Consider the following 19,915-nt stretch of genomic DNA (forward strand, 5'->3'; position numbering starts at 1 on the left):
CTAAAGGAGGGAGTTAGAGGGAGATCTGACTGGTGGAAATGGCCAGAGAAATCTAACATTGCTGGCTTTGGAGGTGGAAGGAGGCTGTTAGCCAAAGAATGTGGACAACTCTAGAAACTGGATAAGATTTGCCCCTAGAATCTCCAGAAAGGAACACAACCCTACTAACACCTTGATTTTAGGCCAGTGAGACTGGTGTCAGATTTCTGAGCTACAGAACTGTAAGATAACAAATGTGTGTTATCTTCATTTATTAAGTTTGTGGAAATTTGTTTCAGCAGCAACAGGCAATTAATAGAACCAGATCTTAAAGTGACACAAACTCATAACAACGAAAGTAGCTTCACCATCCTGTGGCTGTCTTATTAAAGTAGTTCTGAAACTACATCTAGACGCAACAGAGGTAAATCCTGGATTCAGAAACATGCGGTAGAGATAAAAAGGAAGAGCAAAACAACGCCACCTATAATAGCCACAATAATAACACCATTAATTAAGCACTGATTTTTCGTGATGAAGAGTAACCGGAAGTAAATGTAATTAATTGTTGTCCCACTTAGTTCATGGAAACATTGTGAGGATCCCTTTTGTTTGAAGTATGAATTATACATATCCCAAATTAAAGTCAGTTATCCTCAGAGAGCCATTCTTCAACATGTAGGCCGTAATTAAGAAATTACCTTCTCTGCAGTCTGAAAATACTGTTTTACAAGGTCTTCGACTCTTAGGGTTGTTCCTTCTGAAGGTTTTGTGATGAGCTTCCCGAAGTTGATCTCTTCTCCTAGAAAAAAGAAGTCCGTGGAAAAGTAGTAGCTTCTGTGACAGTGTGAAAGTGCCCAGACTCATGGCAGGTTTGGTCAGTAGAGGAGGTTTGGCCAAACTTGATTAACGATCAGCTTGCTCAACATGGTAAATTTTGAGGCAAAAACATGGCATCATTGTTAACAGCTGCAGTCTTTTCCTGAAAACGTGTATCTCTTTGTCTATCTCTAAGTCTTATGTCTCCTACAGCTATTCTCAAAGGATGATCTTCAGACCTCTGATCTCCAAGACCATTTCAGGGGATGTTCAGGGACAAAACTCCTTTCGTAACAACACCAAGATGCTATTTACCTGTTCCGCTCCATTGCCATTTGCCCTGATGATACAAAAGCAATTATGGGTACAACTGCCGGTCCCTTATTATAAATCAAGGCAGTGGCTTGGAACTGTACAACATTCACCACCACAACCACACAGCTCAAAGCAAAACAAGGAAAGTCAGTTTCACTTAAGAATGTCCTTGATGAAACTGTAGAAATTATTCATTTAATTAAATCTCAGCTCTTAAGTATGTACCTTCTTAATATTCTGTGAGACAAATGGGATGTATGCTTACAGCACTTTCGCTGCATTCCTAACCAGGACAGCGGTCTCAAAAATAGGTAAAGAATACAAAGAGTACTGGGTAGGAAGCCAAGAAGCAGAGAGTCCAGGACCTACTCTGCTGATAACCTTTGTTAGGAAAATAAATATTAACTGTCTAGTGGATGTTGGACCTGGCCATGAAAACACAATGGTGAAAAGACAGGATCCCTGCCCACAAGAGCAAATGATTACAACAATGGTGGGAAATGCTACGAGAGGTAAAAAGACAGTATGGCACACAGAGAAGAAATAACCTAATTCTTCTCAGAGAAGATTGAAAATAATGTAGCTATCATTTGAATCAAGTCTTGCAGAATGAGTAAGATTCACTAAGCGAAACAGGGAAAAGAAAAAACTACTTGAGACAGAGGGAAAAATACGTGCCATGGCTTGGAGGGTGAAGAGGCACAACGTGCTGTGTGCCTTTTGCAAGGTGCTGAAGACAAGTGAACAGAAATCTTTTTCAAATCTCAGGACAGTAGAATTAATATGGCTCCATAAGTACGATGACTACATTTTACGATGCCAGACACTATGTTTAGACTATTTAAACACATCTATCATCTAATCGTCACCACGATTCTATGACGAAGGCTCAGTCACTATCCTGATTTCACAGACAAGAAGATCAAACATCAGAGGGCTTATGTAATTTGTACAACGTTACACAGGTACGTGAGAAGTAGAGCTGGCCAAAATAATAAAAAAATGCTTTCAATAAAACACACAAAAGGGTTATTGCTTCCATTTAGCAATTTATGTTTAAACCAAAAAGGAATCATTAGAATAAAACTGATTATGATGAAACTCAAGTAACAACGTACTAGTTCTATATTCTGTATTATTATGAACGCTACACCCATGAAATCTCAAGGGATTGATAAGGATGGACAATTAAAGTAAACCACTATCAATAACTAGTTAAAATTCATAGCATAAGAAAGTAATTATCTGATAAGGATTTTTTTCCTAAAACACTATTTTATGAGTTCCACTTAAATATCTGAACGAATATTTCAGGTTGAATTAACAGCATACAGAATTTGGTCACAATTTGACACTGAAAATCGAAGCTCATTAAATCTCAGTTAATAAAAACTGAAATAGCTTTACCTATAAAACAAGGGCCATATTTTTCTATAAAAATTCTCTGACTCAACAGCTTAAAGAAAAGGCTCTATATGTAACATGATCAACATTTCTTATGTAAAAGCACTATTTCAGCTGGATAGCCTATTTTTATAAATGCATTTCAAAGTAAGGGCAATGAGTTTTTATAAAATTTAATTACAAATTAATTATGTGATCATGAGAAACATCAAACTATGAGACACCTCTTATTCCAAAAGACTGGAGTCTTCCTAAATCCTGTATACTCAAAAGTTGAAATACTTGATGCAGAATTTGAGTACATTGTCTGAACAATAATGTATTGTCAACAATATATACTTTGAGCAATAAATCTTTAAAATCTGTGTGCACTGTTACTCAGCAGCACTGTTTTTAAAAACTACATCTGCAGAGAAAGGCTTCCCTTTCTTTACTGTTACCCACAGGTTTAAAATGATTACACTCTAATTTTTAGAAGAGATTTAATTATTTCAACTGCCAGCTTAAGATACCAGAAATAATCATATAGAAATATTTTCATCATTTTCTACTTCTTTTACTAAAGAGAGATTTTTGTAAACCCTGTAAAAAGCAATTCTTAATTTGTGAAAATAACTAGCTTACCCGTGTTTTCCTTTTGTTCTCTATGCCTGAAAAAATGGATAACATCTTTTGGATTAGCTACCAGATCCACAAATTTCTGGCTAAAGCGAAGAACACTGAAAGGCTCAAAACCTCCACTATAGTCCACCTGGAAATACAAAATAAGTTATGAAGGCCTAGAAACAACAGTTTACTAATTTCGTTAGTTATGTTTATGCTCAATACTTTTCAGGTAATAAATTAATGTTCTATAATTCATGTTAGAGATCATGATGGTGTTATACTTTTTATTCTACTGAGAAAACAAAGCTTCAAAGGTTTACGAGCTTAACGAGACATTTTGTTCAATGGACCCAAGATACAACAAGAATTCCCACAAGGTCTGAATGATTACATCTCCCTATGGTAACATTAAGAGCCTAGGCACCAGGAGTACCACCTGGAAAGGAGGTGAAATTTCTAAACATAAAGTATTTAAACTTTTGAAACAGGAAGAAAACTCTCCACTAAAATAAAATGCCAGCCCTAGATGCATTAGTTAATTGGTCTATCATCTTAGGGATATACTTTCACACTAACAAAGAAATGCTGGGAAAATCCACGCAGGAAAAGAATCCAATGTGTTAGCTTTGAGAAATGATTACCTTCAAAGCACGTATCTATTTAGATGTCACAATCCCACTCAAAGCAGGCTCTTTCTAAGTTAAGAAGTTTAGAGTCATACAGAGACCTTTCCAAAGAGAAATGCATACTAGAATTTTTTCCCAAGAGATATATTATTTCCCTAAACTAGCTGTTCTAAACACAGGCTCCGGGAACCAGCACTGTACCGCATCACTGGCCTATCCAAACTCCTCTCCCCTCCACCCAGTTTACACTATTCATCACACTTCGCACTGGCTGGCATTTTGCTCATTTATTTGCTACCTATTTTTTATGTCTCTCCTCACACCGCCACCTCCCATAAGCCCAATAAATTCAAAACCTCCTGTTTTATCGTCACTGTGTCCCCCAGCATGCAGAACAAAATGTACTCCAAAAGTATTTGTTTACTGAATCATAAAATTAATGAGGGTCCCTGAGTTGATACAATGTTACTTCTGGACTATTAGTAATGAAAATATCTGTTCCTTTGTTTCATGAATGATTTAATAATTCACTGTGTTTAGGAAAAGAAATGCCAATTTTCTCTTTAACAGTGCTTGGTTCTAATGGTATTAGGCAGACATAGATGAGAAACATGGGATCTTTTGCCCAGATAAAGAGAAGTATGTGGTTCTCCCAAAACAACTGTGTATTACATCTCTACAGCAACCACATTACAAAAAGAGAAAATACTAAATGCTTAGGCTATGGGGTTTCCAGAAAACTCTTCATTTTATCAATGATACTCCAGCTTAGGTTGATTTGTAATTTTCTGCTGCTAAGAGTCACAAAACTTGTCCATTAAGCAAACTTTACTGAGGAGTTCACAATGTGCTAGGCACTCTAAGGACCAGGGATACAGCCATAAAAAAACGTATAATCTTGGTTGTCGAGAAATTCACAAGCTGACTGGGAGGACAAACATGTAAATAAATAAGTACAAGCAGAATGGGAACGGTGCTTAACAAGTACATACAAAGCAGACTGAGGGCACAAAGGTAGAAGCACTGACTCTGAAGGGAGGTCAAGACAGGCTCTTGGAAAAGGGAAAAGCTTTAAGTGCATGTTGAAGGAGATGCTATGGAAGGAGAGAAGCACATTCCACAGAGCAGGGTCAGCGTGGGTGAAGGTACGGAAGATTGAAATAGACTCCACTGGACCCAGGGAACACTTTTAGTCTAATGTAGCTGGAATTTAGAAGGTTCTGGCAGAAAAACGAGGGAGAAGCCAAGGAGGTCGGTTTCGACCAGGTCATGTAAACCTCTGAATGCCGTGCAAGACTTGTTCCTATTAGCACTAGGAGATCAAGTCATTTTCAGCAGAAAAGACATGCAAGACTGTATTTTACAAAGATGAATTTGGCAGTAGTGTGAATAGGCTACAGGTGTGTGTGGGGGGAAGAAACTGAAGGCAGGGTCAGGAAGGAAACTGCATTTATAGGCCAGATAAAAGAAAAATCAGGGCTCAACTTCAGCAACAACAATGGGATAGACAGAAAGGACCAGATTACTTACTGTGCAACAGGTAATATTTAATTCATTTTGATCTTGTAAATCTATGAGGTAGAAACCAAGGGACAAAAGACCCAACTGCTCAAGGTCACATAGCTAGTAGTGGCAGAGCCAGAACTGAACCCAGGCATTTAGGCTCTAGACTGTACTCTTTATCTTCACACTAAATATCCCAGAGCTTCTTAGATTTTAATGTGCATACAAATATCTTAGGGATCTTGTTAAAATGCAATTCGATGGGTCTGATGTAGGGCCTGAGATTCTGCATTTTAAAAAATTTCCCATGTGAGAATGAAGCATGAGAGACTATGGACTCTGAGAAACAAACCGAGGGCTTCAGAGGGGAGGGGGGTGGGGAATGGGATAGGCTGGTGATGGGTAGTAAGGAGGGCACGTATTGTATGGTGCACTGGGTGTTATACGCAACTAATGAATCTTGGAACTTTACATCAAAAACCAGGGATGTACTGTACAGTGACTAACATGATAAAAAAATATTATTATAATAAAAAAAATAAAAAAGTAAAAATAAAATAATCTCATTGAGAATAAAAAAAAATTTTTCCCATGTGAGGGGCACCTGGGTGGCTCAGTCGGTTAAGCTTCTAACTTCTGATTTTAGTTCCAGTCATGAACTCAGGGTTGTGAGATCGAGCCCTGCACTGGGCTGCCCGCTGGGCATGGAGTTTGCTTGGGATTATCCATTGCCCTCTGGCCTCTGCTTCTCTCTCTCCTTCTCTAGAAGTAAGTAAGCAAATAAATAAATAAAAGCAGTAATTGTTAAAAAAAAAAAAAAAGTTTCCCAGGTGATGTCAGTGCTGCTGTTTTGATTATTCCTTGAGTATCAGGCTTTGTGTGCGTGTGGCGGGGGGGCTCTTGGGCCTCAACAAGGACATCTAAGCTGGAGGTAAACATGTGGGCATCATCACTGTATAGCTGGTCCTTAAAGCCATACGCCTAGGCTGAAAAGAGGGCTAAAAGAGAGCACAGGTCAAACACAACTCGAAGAAAAGAATGTCAAAGAGTGATTCAGCCAGAAGAAAACAAGCTACTGGCTTTGACAACTGAACGTCATCTTTCCACCTGAGATGGTAGCGTCAGAGCCTTGGTTACAATGGACTGAGGAACAGAATGTTAAATGAGCAGTAAGAGCTATGTATTTCGAGAGGTTTGGAAGAAAATAAAAGACAAGGGCAGAACTAGCTGAAGGGAAAGGCACAGGGACCAAAAAAAAAAAAAGGTTACTTTTTATATGATGGAAATGAGTAAGCAGGTTTACAAGCATAGGAAGCGCTTCAATTTCTTTAAATTTTTTATTTTTTTTCTTTTTTTCTTTTAAAGATTTTATTTATTTATTTGACAGAGATAGAGACAGCCAGCGAGAGAGGGAACACAAGCAGGGGGAGTGGGAGAGGAAGAAGCAGGCTCCCATCGGAGGAGCCTGATGTGGGGCTCAATCCCAGAATGCTGGGATCACGCCCTGAGCCGAAGGCAGACGCTTAACCGCTGTGCCACCCAGGCGCCCCTCTTTAAATTTTTTAATACTCTCAAATACTTGATTCTTCTAACATATTTCTCAAGCACTTGCTATATGCCAGTATTGTTCTGAAATCTTTGGATACATCAGTTAACAAAATTCACGAGTTCCATGCTCTCATGGAGCTTACAGTTTTGTAGTTGGGGACACACAATAACCAAAATAAATACACTGCATATAGTAGGTTAGGAAGATGTGTTGTGGAAAACAAAGAAAAGAACAAGCAGAAGAGGGTAAGTGAAATCAGGAGTGCTGGTGAGAAGATATGGGGGTCCCATCTCATTGGGGAGGGCCTCACTGAGCAGACAAGGAGGGGAGAGTGTGAGAGCAGAGAACTGCTGGAGGCCACAGGGAGTGAGGGGAGAGATAGTAAAAGATGGAGTCAGACTCGGCCAACCTATTAAATAGAACAATAGACTATTCAGAAAAAATCAGGAAAAAAAATCAAATTTATTAGAATCAAACTATGATTAAATCAAATCCTGACAGCTTTATTATTTCTGGTGCCAGATGATGATTGCTCCTATTACTGTATATACTCTCCTTACTAATTTAAAAAACAAATTTATGTTAACTGTATAGTACTATCCTCTGAAAATCAATAAAGTTTAATTTATCTACATAGGACTTACTCGCAGTCGTATAAGAGGCTTCTCTGGCTGTTGAGAATTTCCCAGACGTTCTCGCTCAGCATTTTCAAGCATTTCTTTAATCTCAAAATAAAAATATTGTCGTGACTTGGGGGAAGGATACTACTGGCCTCTGGCGGGTAGAGGCCAGAGAGGATATTGTTGAAATCCCACAATGCAACCTAGCACAACAAAGGATTACCCAGTCCAAAATCTCAGTTGTGTCAAAGCTGAGAGATATGACATAGACCTCACCAATCAATCCATTTTCCACCTCCCAGGGACACATACGTGACCTCAGTACAACAGAACTCAGTGCCAGGAGTTGATTTGGAACTACTGGGAAAACAGGCTCTTTCAGGTTTAAGGACATTGTCAGTCTAGGGGCCACCCTGTGGACATACCCTCCTCAGAGTGAAGCGTCAGACAGCTACCTACAAAGCAGGTGTCATGGGGGCTAAACACAGAAAAAGAGACAGAAACTGCAGTCTTAATGTAAGCTTTTGGGTCTAATCCTCTTGAAACCAGCAAACTCTACAGCTTTTCACCTATGTGAGTTACGTGTTGCTGGGAAGGCCATGACACTGGGTGAGTGATTTCATCTACGGTTCAGTTCCTCTTTCCATAAAACGATAGAATCTACGTACCTACAGCATCGTTGAGTGGATTAAATGCAAAATGCTGTCAACAGTGCCCAGAATATGTAAGCAATCAATGAATATCAGTGACAATTGTAAGAATTATAGCAACCGTAAGCAATGAACAGTATTGCGCTGCTGATTTACATATCAGTAAGTGCATTCGCACAATTTCTGCAGCAGTTTCTTCTCCACTTCACATTCTTCCATCTCCAAGACTAAAAAGAAAAGGTCTTTGATACGATTAAACTCATTTATGGAACAACAGTGCTTCCTTGTGGGCTTTGTGAGACTGTAACAAGTCTAAAAGACTTCCCTTCCTCTATGGAACTATTTAATTCAAGGTAAATCATCTCTCAACTAAAGTAGATCTCACTGACCCTTATCTAGAGGAATTACCTTCTCCAAACAGAAGCTCTGTATGGCCTGGGTTACTTTAGGGTTATCCGGGTTAAAAATGTCTGGGTGATCAGCCAGAACAACATCCTCCATGAAAAACTGCCGTACTGTGTGAAGAGGAATCTTCTGCATATTCATCTTCCTTCCTTTTATACGCAGCAAACCAACATGTCTGAAATGAGGGAAATGAAAGTCTAGTCACACTGTAAATTTTCTCGGGAAAATGTGCACACCAAAACTACGTTATCTCTAAGTTTCTACAAAATATTTCTCTACAAAATCATATTCATAACAAATTTTTTTTGACAAGTTACTGTTATATCACAGGAAAAAAAATGTCAATATTCTTCCCCAGAATAAAATCCACTCATCCCTCCCTGACTGAACAGACACTCTAGTGAGGGAAGACAGACAGAGAGACAGTAGGTAGGACACAACACTACCAGGACTATGACCGTAGTATCAATAGGACAGACTATCACACATATATGGATTATCTGTGAGTATATACGTACACACACATACATAAAATGAATTAGCAGAACTCTGAAGAAAAAAGCCAAATTTACATCCTACTAACCAGATTCTTTAAAGCTACTATTATCGTAACAATCAAAATCTGAGTGGATTCAAAAGGTGAAATCCATTATAAAAATTGGGCTTAATCGCCATTAACTACTTTATCATATAATTCCCCTAAAGAACTAAAAGAAATGAGATATGTTATAATGTTGCATTTATAACCAGAAAAACCTCAATTAAGTGGCTTTAGGCGAATTTGTTTATAAACAGACTTTGTGAAATTAGTAAAATCATCATCCATAGCACTCTAACCTGAAATTTAATTAGTAAAAATGCTAGCCCTGAATATGCGTAATAAGCAGCTAAATCATTAACACCATTGGGATATCTCCTGTTGAAAATGCCTTAAGATCTGGGAAAATAGTAAGACTACATCAAATAACCATCTTCATAAAGAAATCTATCATATAAAAAACTATCAGTACACTGAACCTGTAGGATGATGATAGCAAGAAATTTTTTTATTTTAATTGATTTGGAAAATATAACAATTACTTACTTCTTTACAGCTTCTCCTGGGGAAAGAGAAGTAACCACTGAACTTCCAGGTTGTGATACATAAAAGAGTTGTTGTTCATTTTTGGTTGGAGCTATTTTACACTCATGTTCATGGCCCCAGATAACAAGATCAATGAAGTCATCCAAAAATTGTTCTGGAATGAAGTTAGTATTTCCGTGCTTACTCCTATACCAAGATTTTTAAAAGTAAATATTAATGTCCAGAGATACAGAAACGCTTCATATTAAGAAAAGCTATACAGATCTTTCTTTCTCATTAAAGCCTTATTATATCTCTTCTTTGTGCCAGAAACTATTCAAGGGATTAGGGGTGCAAAGATAATACCTAATTCCTGCCCTCAAAAGGTTTACAAACTTGCAGGACACAGACAAGCAGGAGCCACAAAAGAGAAAATGGTCAATTCTACACTGAGAAGCAGACTGCAAAAGGCTTTAACAGAGGGAAAGTCAGAAAAGCATGAATTCCATCAATAGTGTTGCTGAGCAGAATGAAAACAAGGAAGAGCTGGAAGTGAGATCAGAAAAGCAGCAGCATGAGCTCTATCGATAGTGAAAACATACAAAATGGTTTGATTATATATATATATATAGAGAGAGAGAGTAAACGAAAGTAAGTTAAGTCTAAACTTTGTAGAATAAAAACAAATCTCTAAAGACGTCCAGCCATTTTTTAACATATAAGAATGGGAGTAACAATTTCAGTCTTACATAAGAGATGAGTTTTCAATATTAAATAAAATATTGTATGAAGATTTGCAAACTATGGTTTTATACCTAGACTAGTTGTTATTATTGAAAGATACGTGAAAACCCAAAGTGACGAAAGACAAGAAGGAAGTTTTCCCTAACACCGACTTTATCATCACTGGGAATGTAAGTAAAAGTGTTCAAATACTTCAACCTAGCATTCACTTACGGCAAATCAGTATTCATTCAACAAATATTTCCTGTTTGTCTAGTCTGTGCCAGGTGTCCCAGGCCTCTTCTAGACACCAAAGACACAGCAGGGAACAAAGTTCTTGCTGTAGTTGGGGAACAAGCAATAATGCAATATGTACATGTATGTGCATGTGTACTCACATAGAATCTGTCAGGTGGGCATAAGTGCTATAAAGAGAAATAAAGGGAGAAGTGACACAGATCAGGAATGCTACTGTGCACAGGGTGGTCAGGCTAGGCTGCCCTGCCAGGTGACACATGAGCAGAGAACCACGACGAGGAATCAAGCATGCAAGGGAAGAAGTCCCCGGCAGAGGGCTGAGTCCTGGGCAGAGTCCTAGAGTAGAGCGATGGCAGAGGTGTTGAAATGGGAATGTATTTGGCAAGTTCAAGGACCGCAAGGGGAGGAATGGCAGAGCAGAAGGAATGCAAGGAGGAGCTGGAAGTGAAATCAGAGAAGCAGCAGGCTCATGTATCTAGGGATGCTCTTATGTCTACCTGGGGGAGGACATTATCACAATTACTGAAGAAACACAGAATAACTCAAACACTATATGATGCAATTGTGCTTTCATAAAGCACTGACTCTTTCACGCAAGAGGGGATTAAGCTGGTGAGCTGACTCTAATTTGTGACTTAGAAGTTGACCAAACATCCCTGTGGAAATATTTTGCATGACAAGGTGCTCTTCTGCTTCACAGTCTTTTTTTTTTTTTTCAGCCAAAGAAAGAAACCGGCCCATATACAGACACAAACAGAAATAAAATAAAATGTAAAAGGCTCATGAAAAAGTCACTCACTAGGACAAACCCTGTTTTTTATACTCCATGAAAGCAATAAAAAAGTACATAAGAATGCAGAGGGTGACAAATGAGCGTAACAGTATTAACAGTATTACGGACGAACTGCCTAATCACGCTGCAGGGGGTGGGGGAAATGGAGCTGGCCTAAGTGACCCTAGAAGGGCTGTTCTGACTAGATACAGTAAGGCTAAAGACTAAAGTAACTTACATAAACACTGTACACTAGTTGGCAAATTTGTTTCTCATGGGTACAGGTCAGCAATTTTTGAAATTACCTTACATGTCAACCAAGACTGAAAAAATTAAGTAAATATATTATAGATAATATGATCCAGGTTTCTAACTGTTAGAGAAAGAACTCCCAAAAAAGGAAGGGAGAAGAAAAAAAATGAACCCTACAAGGCTGGATTAGAGTAAGTTCAAACTCATGCTTGCATGTGTGTTTTTACAAATACAGATGCATATGCATGGGTTAGGATATAAACATGTATTTTTTTTAACTCTGATCACTGAGGGCTAAGAGAGTCCCAGCAGCAACAAGTAAACACGCAACAAGCAAACCTGTATCTGGGTTTCTAAATACGGTTCTCAAATAAAGGCAATCAGGGATCCTTAGAGAAGTGATTGATTTTAGGGCTAGGGCAGAAAAACACAAGATGAGCCTGCAGCATCTTGCAGTACCAGAAAGTGAAGGACATGATCACAAATAAATAAATAAAAAGGAAGAGGGCATGTTGAAAGGACACAGAAGCTAATATAAAAGAACCCTCAATGGTCAAAACTAGAACAATCTGAACAACAACAACAAAAAAAAAACCTGATAGTATTGGATTATAATTCAAAGGATAAAATAAATATCCTTGGGTCTGTAACAACATAGATAAATAAATGAATAAATCAACAAGTGAGAAGGGACAAATCCTCCTTACAGAAGAAATTGCAATTAATAAATGCAGAAAGAATGAGAGAAATTAAGAAATAACAATTCCAACACCACAGTATTTGTTGCTAGAAATGAAATCCACCAAAGGATGCTAAAATTAGCAGGCAGAATTTTAAGGCCAAACAGGATATTCAAATACTCAGAAAGTATTTTTCCCAAAAATATTATTACAAAATGGAAAATGGGACCTTGACATTGGAGCAACCTGGCACACACCACCTTAATCAAATGATCAATGTTAATATCACCAGCAACTAGGCATTATCAACATCATGCATACACCCATTCCTGAGGCTGCCATTCCACCTCTATTTCTGGCTGAAGTTCTTGGAATCACTTAGATTTTTCCTTCTGACTCTTCCCTACTTTGGGAAAGTAGAGTGTGTAGCAGAACTGGGAAGCCCTGAGCAAGAAAAAGAACAAACTCCCAGTCGTGCAAAGTTATAGGGAGACTGCACTTATTAAAACTCTGGCCTGCTCCTCCTTCGAAACTCACTGTTTGAGAGCGTCCATAAGGCAACAGAAGGCTGCCTCATGGAAACTTTCCTCTCACTAAGCGCTTAGTGGGTTTTAATACCAGAGTATTCTGCATTGATTTCTGTTTAGTAAGTAATAAATATAATCGGGCCCAAATCCCTTTGGATTCTTCCTTGTAACATCTCAGGTTTGTCTCTTCCACATCAGTTTCACCGCCGTCATTTCACTACCGTCATTCCACACTGTAACTGCAGTCATCACACAATAAATCTTGCATTGAGTCTTCTTTCCTTTCAATCAATCCCTCACACTACCAACAGATCCAACTTCTTCAAAATACTAACAAAAGACAGTTGATCTCGCTATATTTAATATATTCTAGAAAAACACCTGCCTATACGCACCAGGAGATGCATGTAACAATATTCATAACAAAAAGGTTTAAAAAAGCAAGACTCTGGAGATAACATAAAATATTCACCAATACAAGAAAAAGTATAACTGTACAGATCAGTGAAAATTAATTATGCTTTTAAGCATCAAAATGGATGAAACTTAGTAATAGAACATAATAAGCCAGCTGCAAAATATACAGCAGGGTTCCAGTTGTACCAAAACTAAATAAAATACTCATGATAGATATGTGATTAAATGGTAAAGAAAAGCAACAGACTGATTAAATACAAATTAAAAACTGTGCTTCTCTCTGGGGTCTGTGGTAAGAGATGGGGTCAGGGAAGTGCACAGGATAATGTACTGGTAATGTCCTACTTCTTTGCTGAATTTAAGAGTATTCAATTTTATGGTTATTCTTGCACTTTATCCACGTCATAAATATTCTTTACAGATATCATTTATTAGAAACAATTTCAAAATGCAGTCGAAGCACATGTAAGTTATGCATGATCCTGCACTGACAACTTTCAAAGAATAAGGAATATTTTACGGAAATACAGAAGCCTGGAAACAGAGATTTGAGGAACCTCACCACTTGACTCAAAAATTTTTTCCAAGAATACTTTTACCTGTTCTGATGAATCACAAATAAGTTAAACCAAGAGTTCTCATCTTCTTTTGGTCTCAACATTGTTACTTTTTTATTGACGAACATTCGATAGAGCCTTTCATCTGGAATGGACCCTAAAACAGACATTATTTTAAAACCGGTTTCTTATTTGGTTTAAAAATGAATGTTTTGCTTCTAAACTATGTGCTTCTCTAAGTATTTCATTTTCTTATAAGAGATATATTTGAAATCTGGAATCATTATTTACAAATGAGTATGTTCCAAGTTCTTGCACGACAGCTGCTGAGAAGACACTTGTATTTAAAAAATGTTTCTCATGTCAGGCATACATACCTTCAAAATCTGGAAAACATGGAATGAAAATTTAAAGTTTTCTATGCTTAAATTCTTACTAAAATTTCCAATAATATGGTTTTTCACTATATTTATTATATATACTTTCGATCTAATATACACATTATAAAACAGAGATGTTAAAATAGGATGAGATAAAAACACGTACTTAAAAATAATATTCTTATAAATTATTTTTAAATAAAGATATTATGCTTTTAATAATATATGACTTTTAAATAATTCTTCTTGTACCCCCAAAGGATCACCTTAGTCTAGTAGAGAAGGCCAACAAAAACAACTTAACACACAAATTACACTTTTAAATACTATAAAACGGAAAAACGATGCTCAGATGGCAAATACCAGCGGGGGAACAAGTTGCTACTTTATACGGTCATTAGGGAAGGCCTTGGAAGAAAAGCCAATAATGCAGAAGCTAAAAACCAGAAGAAGTCTATCTTCTTAAAGAGAATTTATAGAGTGTGACCAATGGAACAGATGGTGGAATGCAGAACATATAAACTGGAAAAAAAAAAGTCAAGGCATACAAAGTCCAGGGCATTAGAAGGAGGATCTACTTAGGTGTTGGAAGCCATGAGAATGCTGACAAAATCTGAAGTGAAAAATTTGAGGGGAAAGGGCAGGGCAGTTTAGCCAATTAGCCTCGAGAGGTCAGGGTGTTTGCAGACAGGAAAGGAAGGGGCAAGCAGGAAGAAGGGCAATCAGTGACCCCCCCCCCCAAAGTCTGTAAGTCTTCTGCCCTAAAGTCTGTAAGAAGCCTGAGAGAAGCTTGTGGGACACAGAACCTTAGGGACTGGTCAGTTTCCCTGTAGGTTGGGGAGTAGAGAAGAAACGTGAAATGAGGGAATCTGCTAACTGTAGAGAGAAGGGCTGGGGTGAGAATGTGGGGTGGGGGCTGGAATCCAGTTAAGGAGAAGAGAACAAGATGAAACAAGAGTTTGGGAGAAAATGGATGACTTGAGCGATGCCCCAGGCGGTGCCTGAGGCATAATGGGATCCGTCTTAGTCTGAAAGTGGAAGATCATCCATTTTCTGCAGCTACGATCCCTAGCACTGCAGTCATTAAAATACCTGTTCAAATCTTTTTAAAAAAATGTGTTTCACTTCCTGCTCTACCACTTGGGAAATCAGATATAACACTTTGATCTCATTTTCCTTATCTCTAAAATATAGATAACCATGATGCTTTTCTACTTTTTAGAAATCATGAACACTGGACAAAGACTATAAGCTCCCTAGGGTAAGTATTTAAATAAACCACCCATTATTCTTTTAAAAACATATATAAAGAGGGGCTCCTTGGGTGGCTCATTTGGTTGAGTGACCTGCCTTTGGCTCAGATCATGATCTCAAGGTCATGGGATCTAGCCCCATGTCAGGTTCCCTGCTCAGCGGGGAGCCTGCTTCTCCCTCTCCTGCTCTCCCTGCTTGTCCTCTCCCTCTCTCTCTGGCAAATAAATAAATAAAATCTTAAAAAACACACACACACACACACACACACACACACACACACACATACACACAGAGACTTGAATGAAGTAAATAAGGTCTCCTAAGGCTTCTATTATACTAAACTCACCCCAAAAATATAAAAACTGCAGGATGAAGTTGTTTTCTGATTTCTCTCAGGGTACTTTAAGGTTGATTTAACATGGAATATAATTTTTATAATTATACACAATAAAAACAGTAAAGCTATTACATTCATAAAACAAAGCATATCAAGCTGAACTTAATCCAAGGAAGACTCAACAAACAGACTTTGAATGTACTCTAAAAATATTCTTTGGTCTTTGTTTATATGGAATCAAACCTAGCAAATAGGTTTTTACCTACTGGACATTAAATAAATTGTAGATAGCCAAATTGATAAAGCAAATATTCTGAGCATTATAGATAACAGCTCTGGACTAACACTGTCTAATAAAAATATAATGTGGGCCACTAAAGCAGTCCAAATATGTAATTTTAAATTTTCTAGTAACCACATTAAAACAAGTAGAAACAGGTGAAATTAATTTTAATTTATTTAAGCCAATACATTAATAAGGTATTTTACATTTTTTTCTAAGTCTTGGAAGTCTGCTGTGATTTTATATTTACAGCACATCTCAATTCAGACCAGCTGCATGTCAAGTGCTCAATATCTACATGAGGCTGGTAGTTACCGTACTGGACAGTCAAGCTTTAGACATTCCGAAGACTTCCAAGATACCAAAATGCAGCTTTTCTAATTACTCTATAATTCTAACATTCAGGATTCTATACCTGAGTCTAAAATAAAGAAAAAAATTCAACAACAGAAACTAAAGGAATTTTTTTTTAAAACTAAAACTGCTATTAAAAGAAGTATCAAGGGATAGTGGTCCTTATTAAATACTAAAAAATTTCAACCAAAACCTTCTGGCATTTTTTAGTCACTCACCAAGAATAATTAGATCTGCCTCACTTTTTTCTAAACAGCAACAAAGTTAATTTCAGAATCTGATTTCAGTTGCTGTTTAAGCAACTATTTATTGACATAAATAGTAAAATAAAACCATCTTACCTAAGCCATATAAAGCAATTTTTGTGCTTCCTTTTTGGAGCAAAACTGGACTAATGTCGATCTTCTCCACAGACACTGAACGTCCAAAGTGATTTACAAATCCAGCACAACTTAAAATATCCAGGGCACACAGTGCATCTGCCTATGCAAAATATTGTCAAAGAATATTAATGTATATCTAAAAATAAGTAATCTACATATCGTATTATTACCTATTAAAGTATATTCCATATACTACTTACTAAAACATAGATTAGGTAGTGTCTCCTCAAAACAAAATTACAGTAGTAAAAGTATTTTCTAACTTTCTTCAATTACAAATGACCTACTGCAACTCGAACCACATGCTAAATACAAAGTTAACATTTCATCAAAACTTAAGATGTGAGACACCTGGGTGGCTCAGTCGGTGAAGCGTCTGCCTTCGGCTCAGGTCATGATCCCAGAGTCCCAGGATAAAGCCCCACATCAGGCTCTCTACTCACCAGAGGGGCTTCTCCCTCTGCCCCTCCTCCTGCTCATGCTAACACACTCTCTCCCCCAAATAAATAAATAAATAAAATCTTAAAAAAACAAAAAACCAACAAAACTTATGAAGTCTTGGCCACCAAAAACAAAAACCAGGGGCACCTGGGTGGCTCAGTTGGTTAAATGTCCCACTCTTTTTTATTTTTTTAAAGATTTTATTTATTTATGTGACAGAGAGACAGCCAGCGAGAGAGGGAACACAGTAGGGGGAGTGGGAGAGGAAGAAGCAGGCTCCCAACGGAGGAGCCAGATGTAGGACTCGATCCCGGAACTGCGGGATCATGCCCTGAGCCAAAGGCAGACGCTTAACGACTGCGCTACCCAGGCGCCCCAAATGTCCCACTCTTGATCTCAGCTCAGCATTAAAAAATAAATAAATAAATAAAAACCAGCCCTGAAATATGCACTTTGTAGTGTTAAGCAGACCTCTTAAGCCATGGGGGAAAAAACTACATAGCTAATGATTTATGGTATTAATGATCAGATAAAACAAAACAAAAAAATACTTGAAGTGCAGGACCGCTATTATTACCTTCCCTATCAAACAGGCAATAAGATGATCTAATTTAGATGTGAAACTACTGATGAGAAATCATTTCCTACAGCTAAGATTTTGAGCTAAGATACAAAAACACCAGGTAAACTATAAAGCTTTATACAAATGTTAGGTATTTATCCCTACTCCTGGTTACTTATTGTCAACCTCAGCACTAATGAAATAAAAGCATACCTCACACACCAATTATTATTCCAGATTTTAAAAAATTATCCAAAAAGCAGTATAAAAGCTTATATGAATGATACAAAGTCAATTTGACTTTCTGACTCAATTTGACTAAAGATTTCTGGGAAGGACAAGAATGCTTTCCACAAACTAAAGTGACAACAAACTGTAATGTAAGAACCCAATAATTACCCCTGTAGGATCGTCGTGATTGCCGTGAATACTAAACACTGGAATAGAAATGTTGAGATTGTCATCTTGGTAGTTCACCCATGGAAACCTTTAAAAAAAAAAAAAAAGTTAATGTTTCTATAAAAGACAAAAGCTGTTTTTCCCGATATCCTCCTCTAAAAAAGTAATGCAATTATGGGCAAACTGGATGATATAAGTTGGCAGAAGACCACTAGCTTGGAGCTTTAAAGAAATAAAATGCCAGGCAACGATTCATTTCAAGTTTGAACTATCTCAAAGTATTACACTTTAAAGAAAACACTGTAATATATGGTATTTGTGAGTTATATAAAAGATAGGCACACCTGACTAATGGGGAGTAAAAAAGCCTTAAGAATTTCGAAAGCCTTTGCGTTAGGGTTATTTGGAGAAGGGGGAGGGAAGGAAACATCCACTTTGGAATCCGAGATTCAAAATTCCAGTTCTACACTTACTACTTGTGCAATTTACAAGTCTCCCACCTACTCCTGCCCCTAATCATCCAGCAACTCTTCTCAGAGGCAAATGCAATTAGCAACTTCTAGTGTATCTTTGCAATAATATCTTATACCTTCATTAGCAAATAAATGCATCTCGTTCCTTCTTACACAAATGGTAGCGCAATATAGATTTCTGTACCCTGCTTTTTCATTTAACACGTTTTAGAAACCATTTTGTATCAGTACATAAAAAGGTTCCTTGTGCTTTCTTGGGCAGGACAGTACTTCAATTGAATGAGCTACCATAATGTGTTTAAGTAGTTACGTAACTAATGGACATTTAGAATATTTCCAGTTTTTTTACTTTACGAATAATGCTACAATGGGTAATCTTGTACAAAGTTGCCCTTGTCAAGTATAAGAAAATATCTAGAGGAGAGCTAGATCAAAGGATGCACATGCAGTTGTAAATTTGGAAATACTGCCAATTCCCTCCATAGAAGTTGGACAAATTTACACATAATACAACAGCAATTCATGAGAGACAACTTTTTCCCTTTATTCTATCTACATAGTAAGTTACCAAGCTTTTAAATTTATGCCCATGGTTTTAAACCCTAGTGGCATGTTAGAATCATCTAGGAATCTTTTAAGATATAACAATGCTGATGACACACTGAGAGAGTAATTGATCTGAAGACCGTCATCAGTATTTTTAAAAATATTTCTAGGTAACTACAATGTGCACCAGAATTGAGAATTACTGATCTATGCCAATCTGACAGGAGAAAAATATCTCAGTAGAGTTTAATTTTGTATCTTTCTTATGAATGAATTGTTTTGTATTTTTCATATTCTTATATGTTTAAATGACACTTTTCCTGTGAACTATATATCCGTATTCTTTACCTACGTTTTTATTAACTCTTGGATTTTTAAAATTGATTTGAAAGAGCTATTTATCTATTGGGGAAATTAGACCTTAATTTGCAATGAGTTATAAATATTCTTCCTAGTTGAACTCTGACTTTCCATTTTGTTTGAGGCAGTTTTTGCCAAGCACAAATTTACTTTTACAAAGAAAAACATCAATTTTACTTTTACGGGTTCTCAGTTTGTATCATACACAGAAAGGCCTTTCCCACATCTAAATTTTTAAAAAATAACTAACAGTTTCTTCTAGTACGTTTATTGAATAATCCATATTTTTCCTGGAGATATGAGACACCACCTTCTTCAAATACTAAATTCCTACATGTGTTGAGGCTATTTTTGGAAGCTCTATACTCTTTCTCTTATCTGCCTGTCGAGTCGTGAGTCTTATCACATTTTTAATTAC

At 37.2% G+C, this 19,915-nt stretch overlaps 1 protein-coding gene across 5 annotated transcripts in view; it reads right to left on the reverse strand.

Annotated features, from left to right (window-relative positions):
* Window positions 1–19,915, reverse strand: part of MRE11 (MRE11 homolog, double strand break repair nuclease) — a 75,311-nt gene that overhangs the window by 42,509 nt on the left and 12,887 nt on the right. For all 5 annotated transcript variants that reach the window (XM_026505330.4, XM_026505329.4, XM_057316700.1 and 2 more), the window contains 8 exons: window positions 18,119–18,206; window positions 16,675–16,816; window positions 13,768–13,882; window positions 9,561–9,746; window positions 8,480–8,651; window positions 7,446–7,526; window positions 3,142–3,268; window positions 681–781 (listed from right to left, as the gene is read on the reverse strand). In XM_026505330.4, coding sequence (XP_026361115.1) covers window positions 681–781; window positions 3,142–3,268; window positions 7,446–7,526; window positions 8,480–8,651; window positions 9,561–9,746; window positions 13,768–13,882; window positions 16,675–16,816; window positions 18,119–18,206 — 1,012 coding nt within the window. The remainder of the gene's footprint in view (window positions 1–680; window positions 782–3,141; window positions 3,269–7,445; window positions 7,527–8,479; window positions 8,652–9,560; window positions 9,747–13,767; window positions 13,883–16,674; window positions 16,817–18,118; window positions 18,207–19,915) is intronic.

The sequence above is a fragment of the Ursus arctos genome, unplaced genomic scaffold (assembly GCF_023065955.2).
Source record: "Ursus arctos isolate Adak ecotype North America unplaced genomic scaffold, UrsArc2.0 scaffold_22, whole genome shotgun sequence".
NCBI lineage: Eukaryota > Metazoa > Chordata > Mammalia > Carnivora > Ursidae > Ursus > Ursus arctos.